This window comes from Rhinatrema bivittatum, chromosome 2 (genome assembly GCF_901001135.1).
Source record: "Rhinatrema bivittatum chromosome 2, aRhiBiv1.1, whole genome shotgun sequence".
Lineage (NCBI taxonomy): Eukaryota > Metazoa > Chordata > Amphibia > Gymnophiona > Rhinatrematidae > Rhinatrema > Rhinatrema bivittatum.
This window is the reverse complement of record NC_042616.1, coordinates 45,468,254-45,481,224: the sequence shown is the minus strand read 5'-3', so window position 1 is coordinate 45,481,224 and position 12,971 is coordinate 45,468,254. Positions and strand designations below refer to the sequence as shown.

Here is a 12,971-nt window from a genome sequence, read left to right as displayed (position 1 = left end):
CCATTCTTACCACACACAGCACCACACATATGGTGTCAGTTTGGGGTTCTTTGAGCTAAGCTTGCTCAGCCAGAAACCCATGCCAGAGGAAGACATTTGTTTCTGTTCTTTCCTGGTTCCTGGAGCCTAGCAACAGCAGCTGCCAGGAGAAGGGCTTAAAACAGGCCATGGAGAAAAGATCCGCCTGAAGAGAGGGACCTATTAGAAAGGCAGTGCCGAACAGGCAGGATTTTTTCTTTTTTCTGTAAGAAGGAAACTTGCTGTCTGTTCGTTTCAGAACAGCGCAGAGCCCTGCAAGAAACATTTGTGGTACCAGAGCCAATAGGCTAGCATGGAGTGACCCTTACAGGCCCTCTCCGAGTGGAAGCAGAAGACCTGGGGGATAATGCAGGCCATCACAGAGGGGCAGCAGAAAACCTGGAGGTCGGTGCATACCCTGACTGAGCGAATTGACCAGCAGCTGGCATAGGTGAACATCCAAACGATAGTGAATCAGTTGGCACAAACCCTGCAAACTATGATGCAAGCATATCTTCCATTTCCGATTCTGTTTAAACTGAAGGCAGGGGAGGACCCAGAGATCTTCCTGAATAACTTTGAAAGGACCACTCACCTGATGGGTTGGCCAAAAGCCAACTGGAACATACACCTGGCAAATTTTCTCATGGCAAAAGCCAAGCGGCCTTTCAAGTGGCAAATCCAGATGGCATACCCATGAGAGTCCTTATCTGCTGGTGCAACTTGTCCTTCCGGTCTTTGATCAGGTACGGTTTCCCTATCCTTGTGTTGAATTGTGCCCCTAGATACTCCATTTAGGATGGTATGACCTAGCTCTTGTTTCTGTTTACTACCCAATCCAATCTCTCTCGTTCTTAATCAGTGTTGCCTGGCACCCTTCCTGAAAGGGATTTGCCCTTATTAGCCAGTTGTCCAGATACAGGTGCATCCTGATGCGCTCCTTGTGTAGGAACGATGCAACCACCACCGTTACCTTCGTAAATGTTCTTTGTGCTGTTGCCAGGCCAAGGGCAGGGCCCTGAACTATCGCAAAGCGCAGAAACCGCTGGAACTCATCACTGATTGGGATGTGGAGATAATCTTCCGACAGTTCTATAGAACCCAGGAATTTGTGTCTCCTGACTGCTGTTCTGACCATTGCCAATGATTCCATATGAAATTTTGGCATACTTAGGGCTTGATTTACTTTTCTCAAATCTGGGTGTGGCTGATATGTTCCTTCCTTTTTTGGAACTATAAAAAACTGTATATGCTCCTGTCTCTCTCTGCTCCCAAGGCACTGGAGCAATTACCTATTTTAATCTGTGTAATGGCTCCTGGACTGTTTTCCTTTTGCTTAGCTTGCATAGTGAAGTGAGGAAGGCCTCTCTTATTGGGAACTTTAAATGTGGAGCATACCCATTTTGTACAATATTGAGGACCCATTGGTCCCCATGATGTTGGCCCACTCTCTAAAATAGCCTTGCATTCTGCTTCGGGACAGTGGGGAATGAGCCTGAAGACCATCATTGCAGCCCTATAGTAACAAATGGGCTCCTGGCATTTCCTTCCCTTGGGAACCATCTGGTCCCTCAAAAGGGCTGCTCCTTTCTTCTGGACATATCTGTCCTTGTGCCCTGGCTTTGGCCTAACTTAACATATCTGTTATCCTTTGACCCCAGCTTTATCGTTCCCCACCAGGTAAACCTTCTGATCTTTCTGTCTTGGGTGAACTTCAGTGCCATTCCTCCTCCTACTGGAATATTTCTTGGTGTCTGCTGATACTGCTGTATACACCTTTGGCTGGTGTAGTAAGCATGAGATAGTTTTGCATACATTGGAGGCACAGCATGCAGATCTATCTTATGTATATTCATTGTGGATATCCTGAAAACCTGGCCTATTTGTGGCCCTCGAGGACCGGAGTTTGCCACCTGTGGGATAGAAGAACTCGGGTGCCTTCTAGCTATGTTTGTGCAGGTTTTAAGTCTCAATAAGGAACAGCCTAAGGAGGCCAAGCATAAAGCAAACCCCATTTTGAGGGGCATTAGGAAACCAGCCCCAGACTTTCTTATACATTTAGTAATACAAGATATGATAGCAGAAGAGTGGAAGGTCCTGGAGTCAAGATTGAGAAGTCAAAGGGTTATAAAAAGGCTGTATCTAGTGGAGCAGCAATATAAACATAGAATATTCATTGTGGTTATCCTGAAAACCTGGCCTGTTTGTGGCCCTCGAGGACTGGAGTTCGCCACCCCTTTTCGTTCCTAAACATCCTAACTGCTGAATCTTCCAGAAGGCCTAACTCCACCTGTTTTGTGTCTGAAGTTTCTTGTATGGCACCCTCTATGGGTCGGCCCCTAGATGTCACTAAGTCCCTGTATAGAACGCACTTTCAAGGAGCCTTCCGTTCCATCCCTCACAGCCCCTCCCAATCTAGAGGGTCTGGATTAGATGACTCAGTTTCTATTTAGCCCAGCAATTTTAGAATTTTGGGGGATCAGTTTTAGGAAGCCTTGGAACAGTAAGAACATTTAAGTTTTACTGGGTGAAGCTGGGAGGCCTCACCAGCAAGAAGGAGTTTCAGTAAGAACCGATACTACACCATGCACTCCCTGCCAGTGGGTCCTTCTTCCACTAATTTACAGAAGAGAGAAATTTTTATGCCTGATTCCCTTTCGGGGAGAAAGGGCTCTAAACCAGAGGACTGAAGACCTATGAGTCCACTCTAAACCCTAGGTGGACAAGCACTACTGTCTGATCCTGCTGCAAGAGGCAATATTTTTTTTTGGACACAGACAGTGTGGGGAGTTTTTTGGATCCCTCCTTCCCACAGGGATTGCAGTGCTTAAGTAGTTTGAGCCCATTCTGACTTCTCCCCAAGAGAAGCCCCCAGAGATATCAACTAAGGATGAAAGAACAAGATTGGAAGACCCCCAACTGGATCTCAATCCAAAGGACCAGGATGAGCTGGGTGTCCAGAAAGGAGATGGAACAAGGTATGATTTTTGCTGTGAAGTGGGACACCTCAAATAGGATTGCCGGGTTAGCTGCTGGGAGAGCTTTGTATGAGTAAAATCACCATAGGAGCTCTACCCAGATGCCTGAATAAAGGACACCTACCTACAGAGAAAATAATTCATGTATCAACAGTCAGGTGTAATTTCACTATTAATGGACTTTTAATTATTGTCAAGTCAGTAAACTTAAGATCATTTATTATAAACCTGCTTTAAAAAACTAGTCTTCAATTATTTCCTAAAAAATTGTACTTATTTATAAAATTTATAGCCCGCCGATCCACAGAACTCAGAGGGTTACAATATACATACACAATGATAAAAACAAAGCTCAATGCATTTTTTATTTGTAACATTTTAAAAAAGAATAAAACCAAACAAAAACAAATCCAAAACAAAAACAAAAATGGAACATACATACAAACTGAGGTTAGCCTCTCTCAACCAGGAAGCCAAGCTTAGAAATAACTGAATGGGCAATTTGGACAGGAAACGCAGAAGAGAACAAATGGCTTTTCTGGAGTTTCCTGTAACACAATAGGTCATTTTCTGCCTTAAGGACATCTGGGAGTTCATTCCAGAGTTTAAAGCCCCCAACACTAAACATACAGCTAGCCCAGTTTTGTGTCTGTATCTTTTTAAAAAATCAGGGACAACTAGCAAACCCTCCGTTGGTGATCATAAAGAACAAGTGGGGCAATAGGTGACATGTTTGGGGAGACTTCTGAGAGAAAGGCCTTTAATAGACTAATGTAAGGATTTTAAATCTTATATGCCATATTGCAATAGTCTACAGATGATAACAAATAAAGTCAGAAATGTATAAGAAAGGCTTAACAGAATATAGCATTTGAAGTTTAAAGAAACAGTTTTGAACCAATGACTGAATTTGTGGATACAAGCAGAGAGTTGAATATAGCAAATTACTTCCTCTTCCTTAATTAAAACAATAGCCAGAGCATCCCACATTACTGGGCCTATCATTGAAAATGCTCTATTACGAGTCTCTTGATATGAAAAAATTCTTAAAAATTAGGTACTTTTAATATTTTTCAATCTGCAGAACGTAACGGGCAAAACATTAACATAACTTCACCAGTGGGTATCCCTCTGTATTCACTGCCTTAAACAACAGGATCAACATCTTAAAATGAATTCTGTCAGTCACCGGTAACTAATGCAGTCATCCTAGTACTGGTGTTATATGCTCATGATATTTGGTTCCTGTTAATACTTGTGCCACCCCATTCTGGACCAGTTGTAGTGTAAACTGCTAGGGAAGAAACCCTGGTGAATTGTCCTAATTCCATCCCCAAATCTCTTCATACTATTTTGGTGTAAGACTACCCTGATAAATCTCTCCTTATTTATCTCAAGGCCCCACCCTACCAAATACAACAAAAATAAACCCACACTTAGGCAGAAAAAGATGTCACCCAAGTTTATTAACAAAGCTTCCTGACAATAAACAAAATATTTCATAATAGCAGACAAGATTTATCATCACACGTCATTATGACAAATTCAGTGACCCCAGTCTGACTTAAACTTGTCACCAGACAATAACAATTCATCATACTATAATCTCAGTGATCCCCCAGTCTAAGTCAAATCTTTAAATGTGTGATCAGCTGTTTTAAAACAGGAAAACAACATATACAAATTCCACCCTTCATGGAAATCTCTCACCGGCAAGCTAGAAGTGGAAACTGCTAGTGGCCGTCTGTTTCTTCTTAGCTGTCCTGAAGTTCTCATATGTGGGACTCTCTCTCTCTGCTTCTGATGATGATGCTGCAGCAGTTGTGTGTACCTTGCCATTAGTCTTGTCACTAATACCATGAATCTCTTACAGCTGGTTGTAATTGCACTGTGATTACAGTTGTGTGTGTGTGTGAGTTGATTAGTAAGTTCTCTCAAGAGTGAGTTCTTGAAGACATGTCTCTTAGTTGCTTATACCTTTCCCAGCTCAATCAGCAGAAATCTTGCTGTGACATCATAGGCACTGTTCATGCAAGATACTGAAACTTTTCAAATTCAGTAGAGTTTGCTTGCCCTCTGATAGCTAGTGCTTCCAATGTCCAGGATGTGATACAGTTCACTTACTAAAGTCACACATTTAGCACTTTGAAAGATCAAAAAGATTATTTGCATGGTTTGCAATTTCATATGTCCATTTTTGATGAGTTAATAACCACTGACATACTTCTAACATTTTCACAGCCTTTGGTTTATTCAGCTTGTGATTCTGTCTAACCCATCATCTGTCTTAAGAAAATATATTTCCCTTTTTCTGTATTGCACAGAGCAGAGAAGTAGCAAGTACCTTAACCTAATAGACAATAAAAGTGAAAGGTCAGCTGAAAAAAGAGGAAAGCAGGTTCTGCTAGAAGTCAGCAGAATTTAAAGAAAGGAATGGAAAAAGAAGATTAGATGATCTATCTAAAAAAAAATTAACTTCTAACGTCTGTATAAAAAGGAATATGTAAAAATTAGGCCAAAAAGGAAAATATGCTAGCCTTTAACTATATTAATTTACAGCAGCACCCTTATTTGATAATTAGAGATCACAAACCCTTTTTGTAAATCAGATAGCTTATTTGTTTTATTTGGAGGCCCACATAAAGCTGAGGCTGCATCAAAAGCAACCCTAACAAGATGGATAAGAGAGACACTATCTTCAGCCTATATACTGCAAGGTAGACAGGCTCCAGAATTAATCCGAGCCATTCAACAAGAGCTCAGTTTTCTTCATGGGCAGAAGTGCATGCAGTGAACCCTACAGCTATTTGTAAAGCAGCCACATGGTTGATATTGAAACATTTACTAAACATTAAAGATTGGATGTTCATACAAGACAGGATGCTGTTTATGGTACCAGTCTCCTTAAAGCGGGTTTAACATCCTCCCACTAGGAATAGTTGGGAAAAAGAGGAGAATTTTTTTCTTACATGATAATTTCCTTTCCTTTATTTCTGCTACATCAGTCCAGAAATCTATCTGGGGAAATTATAAAAAAAAATGTATAACTATTTTCCATGGGATAAAATATTTTCCGTTAGAAAGCTGCTTCTTTTTAATAAACAAAAAAAAGTTAATTCATAACATGTTTTAGTATATTTTAGATGACTTATGTTTTTCAATTGCTTTGTTAGAAGACTTGATATCTCAGTTATTTATTTATTTAAGGCTTTTATATACCGATAATCATTTGCACATCGTATCTGTTTACATGGAACAGGTAATGTTTACAATTAACATATTGAAATATAACGTAGATAAATGATCTCATGTAACATTTTATTTATTTATTTATTTAACATTTTTCTATACCGACCTTCATGAAAAAGATTCATATCAGATCGGTTTACATGTAACAAGGGGTATAACTTAAACAACCATTTAACAAGAGGTGAAAGTTACATATAACAAGGGGAATATAACTTGGGAGTTAAGATAGTCGGAGATAAAGGACAGCATAACTGAATAAACTAGATAGTGCAAATAAGACAAAGACAAAATAGGCGTAAAAATAACGCCTAAACTTGGAGGGGCGCATAGTCAGGAAGCAGCGTCCGGTCTGGTAGAGAAATTGCTGGTTTTGAAAGTTAGGGGAAGGCTTGGAGGAAGAGCCATGTCTTAAGTTTTTTTCGGAAGATTAAAGGGCATGGTTCTAGTCTGAGGTCTGTGGACATATTGTTCCAGATGGCTGGACCCGCTGTAGAGAATGCTCGTTCTTTGGTGGTTGATAGGCGCGTGGATTTCGTTGGGGGGACTCGCAGGGTACCTTTATACGCTTCTCTGATAGGTCTAGTAGATGAGTATAATTTGAGTGTAATCTGGAGGTCTAGTTGTTGCTGATTATGAATGGTTTTGTGAATTGTGGTAAGGGCCTTGTGTAATATTCTGTATTTTATTGGCAGCCAGTGAAGGTTCCATAGTATGGGAGTGATGTGTGCTCCTCTGTTGGTATTGGTCAGGATTCTAGCCGCAGCATTTTGGAGCATCTGTAATGGTTTGATAGATGAGATGGGGAGCCCGAGAAGGAGAGCATTGCAGTAATCTGTTTTGGAGAAGAGTGTGGTTTGGAGCACAGTCCTGAAATCCTGGAAGTGGAGGAGGGGTTTGAGCCTTTTCATAACTTGCAATTTATAAAAACAATCCTTGGTAGTATTATTGATGGATTTCTTAAGATGCAGATGGTTATCGAGGATTACTCCTAGGTCCCTTACTTGCGTGATTTGGGTGTTGGGAGCTGGTGGATGGATTAGGGCCGAGTGGTCAGGGAAGATGAGTAGAAGTTCTGTCTTGGTTGCATTAAGAACCAGATTCAAGCTGGTGAGTAGGCAGTTAATAGATTGGAGGCAGATTTCCCAGTAGGCGAGAGTCTTGGGGAGGGATTCTGTTATGGGAATCAGAATCTGCAAGTTGTCTGCATAGAGGTAGTGTGTTAATTTTAGGTTAGTAAGCAACTGGCAGAGGGGCAGGAGGTATATATTGAAGAGGGTAGGTGACAGGGAAGAGCCTTGTGGTACGCCTAATGTTGATTTGATGTCTGGAGATGCTTTGTTATTAATTTTTACTTTGAAGCTTCTGTTACTGAGGAAGGAATTAAACCAGCTGTGGGCAGATCCTGTTAGTCCGATTTCTGAGAGGCGATTTAGTAGGATGGCGTGGTTCACAGTGTCAAAGGCTGACGAGATGTCAAGAAGGACTAGGATGAAAGAGAGCCCTTTGTCAAGGCCCGGAAAGGGAGATAAGGAGGGTTTCTGTACTTAATGATTTACAAAAGCCATATTGGGATGGGTGGAGGATATTGTGTTCTTCCAGATACATATTGTAACATAAGGTTACCCTTTATTATTTATTTCCTTTACAAGAATAACACATTGTAACAAAATGGAACTAAATAGAATCAGGTAATATTTGCAGATACTTTATGCTATGCTACAATAAGTTAAGTATGAGAATTGTAAGAGTAAAAGTAGGAGTTTATAATTACTAGCTAGGAGAGGGAAAATAAAAATGTGAATGATGATAGGATATCCTTTAAGGGAGAAAGATGTAATAAAATAAAGGGTGGGAGAGGTGGGGGTAAAGCCTTTTTCAGGGGGAAAGGGAAAAAGGAGTGGGGCGGGCAGAGTGAGCGGTGGAGGGATAACAGGAGCAGGAGAGGAAAAAAAAAAAGTTATGTTCGTAATATAGGTAGTAGTGACGTAAAAAAAAAAAAAGGGCAAAAAGCTGTGTTCCATCAGCTGAAAGAGGGATAAAGCCCAATTGTTCTGGACTGGTGTAGCAGAAATAAAGGAAATTATCATGTAAGAATAAGTTACTCTTTACTCCCAGATTGCTGCATACATTTTTACTGACAAATATGAGTTTCATTCCAGTTTTAGCTCAATGTATTTTACATTTTTTAGGTACAATAAATTACAATCTAAGTGGATACCTGAGGCCCTAGGACCTAAAGCATCTTACCCATGTTCACAAAAAATGTCACAGAGAAAAGCAGGGTTTTTACTCTGGTCTCCCTTGTATCCATTACTCTAACCACTCGGCCACTCTAGATTAAGATCGTTCCTGCACCGCTTAGAGCGTTTGTGCCAAGAAACTTTTATTTTTTAAAGCATCTACACCCAGGGTAGAATAACAACACATATGCATTATAAAGGGTTGCATGCTCTCAATCAAACGCTTTGCAAGAATTTTCCTAGCAATTTTTCTAAAGCTAGTAAACAAAGCTCCTTAATAATAGTCATGAACCTAATTCCAGAGACCAGATATGCCGCAGAATGCAGAGGCTCAACCATCTCGCATTTTTAAGCAGAGAACGGGCTACGCAATGGCACTGCCTGATGACGACAAAAAGCGCGAGTGCTGAGGGATGCGCCAGCTCATGAATAGTAATAAGGTGGGAGGGTGCAGACGAAGTCAGACCAAGGGTAGCCAGATATACGGTAATCATGTGTGCATGATCAATAAATCCAAACTCGGAAAACATGTAGAATAATCTTTTATTTTATTTTCTTATTGATTTACTCTAACATTCTGCGCAGCGGTCTTAAAAGTTGTGATCGAGAACCGAAGAGCTTGTTAACTTGAAACTGGCTTCCTGTGCTTAGCAACCTTCTAGTTTCACTTCCTGATTGTCTGCGGCCAATCAGCTGATCCTGAGTGATTTATACCTCAGCCAATCAGAAGAACGTAGGCGATTCTTTCCCCCCCCCCCCCCCCCCCCCCCCCTGCAGTCCTGCTGACAGCATTCAGATGAAGAGCAGAGACAGAGCTTGCTCACTTGCCCCCCTTGCTTCTGGTTCCTGCAGCCAATCAGCGGCTCCGATAAGTCCTCCCACCTGTCTCCTTCAGCCAATGAGCCTGAGCCAGTCTTGGGAAGGCGGGTCTTTGTTCCTGCAGCCAATCTACTGAGCCTGAGCCCTTCTTCGGCCCCGCCTCCTGCGGTCCTGCTCTCAGTACCGAGAGGGAGGGAGGAAGGAACGTGGGGCGGAGCCTGTTCTCCTCATCCCTGCAGGCACTCTGCTGGGTCTTTCCTGGGTAGATGGGGAGAGGGGCGTGGTACTTGTTCGCCTTTCTCCAGCCTGTCTTCCATTTCCTTCCTGCTCGTACCTGCAGTGCAGCCACTCAGCAGAGTCCGCCCTTTTCTGCAGCCACCTGCCAACCTTGAGTAGGTGTGTAGGGGGGAGGAGGTAGTGCTCGCTGCTTCAATTTGATCTCATTGTCGCTCGTAGCAGTTGGTGCTTCTTTGCTGACGGAGGGGGGAAGCAGGATTGTGTGGTGGCTTCCATGCTTTGGCGCTGCTTCTGAGATGAAAACCAATTTGAGGACTGTTCTTCTCTAAGCTTTACATTTTTGCGTGCAATTTTCAGTGTTATGTTATCAGTTTAGTCATCTGATGTTACAGGCAAGGCTAATGGTTCAGGTGGACAAGCCCATAGCATAAGGTTTGGGGGTGTTAGCAGCCATTTCTATTGTCCCTTCTCTCCTCCCTCCCCAGCGGGAGCCGGGACCAAAGGGAAAGAAGTTTGTGATCTGCTTTTATACCGCTGGCCTGTGCTGTGAGAGGGAAAGGAGCAGTAGCCAACGTGAAGGGTGGAAGAGTGTTCTGGTTTGCAACTGGGCCGGGGCTGAGGGTGGAAACCGGAGAGAGAGGGGAAGGAGCTTGGAGAAAAGCAACTGGGGGAATGTTGAACAGTTGGGGAGAGAGGAGTGCAAAGAGTCAAAGGCAACACAACAAATCTAGACCTGAGTGACAATTTAAACGATTGTGTTTTATGAAAATACATTATTTTAATAACTTAATTCTTTTTGTTCGAATTACAACAGGAGTGGAGCCAGAACTGCTTCATCCTGGCTCGGGACTCCATCATCTGTGCCCTGGAGTAGTATCAAAATAACATTTCTTCTCATAAAATGTGCCCTTTCAAGTTACCAGGCAGTTTTAGACTTGTTAAACCATTTTCCTATTTCACCCTGTTTGCAATGCACAAATTTCAATCTTTATAGCATACATTTTTTTTTAAATATGCTAATCCAGAGATTCCCATGACTCTTGTCTTGCAGATCTGGAGTTGCTGAGCCAAGATGCAGAAATACGAGAAGTTGGAGAAGATTGGCGAAGGTAAGAGAGGCAGGCTAAACCGGCCCTGCCTCAGCAGCAGTAGTGCCCTGGCTCCCTGATGTCTTTCCCCACTCACACACTCCTTCCAATGCATGCTTGTCCCTAGGTAGAGAAGCAGGACTATAATGTGTGTGTGTGTGTGTGTGTGTGTGTGTGGTGGGGGGGGGGCATAAGGAGAAATTTGGGACTAATTAGTCAGAATTTGGTGGTGGGGAAAACACATGGAGGCTTTTATGAAAGAGAGGATAACATAGCCTCTTGAAATTGGAGGGTTGCAAAATTTGAGGCAGCATTGGTTTTTCTGAAGGGAGATGGTTTTATTTATTTTATTTAGTTTAGATGAATCTGGTCAATTTCTTTCTTTGGATGACTTGTATATAGGCTGTGAGCTCTGGATGTTTTATACTCGAATTTCAGCAAAGCTTTTGATACTGTCCTGCATAGGAGGCTCATGAATAAATGGCATGGTCTAAGTGTGGGACTTTAGGTGGGGTGAACTGGTTAAGTGATAAATAAGAGGGTAGTAGTGCTAAAAGGAGGAAGGTGATGAGTGCCTCAGGGACAGGGCCGGTGGAAGCAATAAGTGGACTAGGTGACCGCCTGGGGCACTAGAGATGGGGGGGTGGCATTGGCATGGTCTTTCCTTGCCCACATGGTTGGAAGAGATCGCGCCTCGGCGTGGTCACACATGGGAGGGAAGAAAGAGAGAGCATGCCAATGCCAGTATAGGGTATAGGCGAGAAGAAGAGTGCACCCTCGCTGCAAGAAGAAGCGGTACTGGCCCAGGCCGCACTACGATGAAGAGCAGCCCATGCCCACTCAGGAAGCCATAATGTTGTTCCTGGTCCCTGCTCCCTGTTCAGCTGTAGGAAGCTGTGCAGGAGGCAGAGAAGCAACAGGGCCACCCCCCCCCCCCCCCCCCGAAGAAAGAAGAGCACATGGGCTGAAGGACAAGGCTGTTACTGTTGGGCCTTGTGCTGCCAAGGGAAAAGCAGTGAGGGAGAGGGTGTGTGTGTGTGTGTGTATGAGAGAGAGGATATGTAAGAGAGCAAGCATGTTGACATATGAAAGAAAGGATAAAGTCTGAGCCACAACAATATCTGGCATCTGGAATTCAAAAGATCCCTGGTATGGTCAGCAGGGGTTTTTTTTTAATCTTAATTTTGATTATTGGATGCTGTCTGTTTTTAAGTAGTTTATTGGTATTTGGAAAATGTGTATAACTCTTTAATTACCGGTTGTTTTATTCATCAGCTATTATGGAATATTTATTCTTCTGATTAGTGTGGTTTTACTCTATTGATGATTTAAATTTCTTGATTTATGTTTCTTTCTTTATGCATTCTTGCACTGCATAAAGAGTTGGGCTTCTTGTGGTTTCCAGTTCAGTTTTGGTCTACACATTTCTATTTATAGTTTCTGGTGTCTTTATTCTCTGTTCAGCATGTGACTAAAGTGAGGTATTCTGCTAGCTTGTACTTTCTGTGTAGGGATCTATAGAAACCTAGCTTGTTCTATTTTCCAAATAGATGTATTGGTGTTTTAGGGCCTGGTGTAATATTTGCACTGTTTTTTCATAGGTATAGTTATTACTGTTTGAGTGCTGGTAATTAGACCTGTTTTGGTATGGGAGATTCGCAATCATAATACAGTTTATTCATGACTTTCTGAGGGCCAAGCCCACACCCGACAAAGATTGCAATAGGCCTAATATCGGTTCCAAGTGACCTTTTTACTCTTTTCTGCAGGTTTTTCTGGTTGGCACCACAGTAATGTATGTAAATATAATATACATGTTATGTGATGTTTTTGCCTCTGAAGACTTGACTTTGAATGCCTTTGTTAAATTATTATAAATGCATAATTTTATTTGTATATAGGAAGGGTGTGACCCCAGGGGTGGGGTAGCAGGCTGTAAGTTTCACCTAAGGCACATAACCTTGCAGCGGCCCTGCTCAGGGCTCAGGCCTATGGCTGGGTTTGTTAAATTTCTTCACGGGTCTTGTCCCAGAAAAAGTTAGATGGAAAAGTAAGTCTCTTTGCAGGTGATGCTAAGATCTTTACCCCAATGGGCATTTTTTGGAGTAGATGCTATGAAAAGCTTGAGGAATGTCTGACTGCTTGGTGATCGTGTTTCAACACACAAAAAAAAAAATGCAGAGATGCGTTTGGGGGTGCAGAAATTCTGAGGGAACTGTGCATGATGGCGGGTGAGAGATCCCCGAAAGCAGGAAAGAGATCTCACCATGATTATAGCTGATTTCAGGGTAGCGAAACAGTATGACAAGACAGTGGCCAGAACCAGAGGGATGCCTCGGGAG

At 42.4% G+C, this 12,971-nt stretch overlaps 1 protein-coding gene across 2 annotated transcripts in view; it reads left to right on the top strand.

Moving 5' to 3' along the window:
- Nucleotides 1-9,491: 9,491 nt before the first annotated feature.
- The window catches only part of CDK5 (cyclin dependent kinase 5), a 29,623-nt gene continuing 26,143 nt past the window's right edge, over nucleotides 9,492-12,971 (top strand). The window contains exons 1-2 of one of the 2 annotated variants that reach the window (XM_029587956.1): nucleotides 9,492-9,696; nucleotides 10,593-10,650. In XM_029587956.1, coding sequence (XP_029443816.1) covers nucleotides 10,614-10,650 — 37 coding nt within the window. In that variant the 5' untranslated portion in view covers nucleotides 9,492-9,696; nucleotides 10,593-10,613. Of the gene's footprint in view, nucleotides 9,701-10,592; nucleotides 10,651-12,971 lie in introns of both variants that reach the window. The other variant, XM_029587955.1, reaches the window with a different exon arrangement.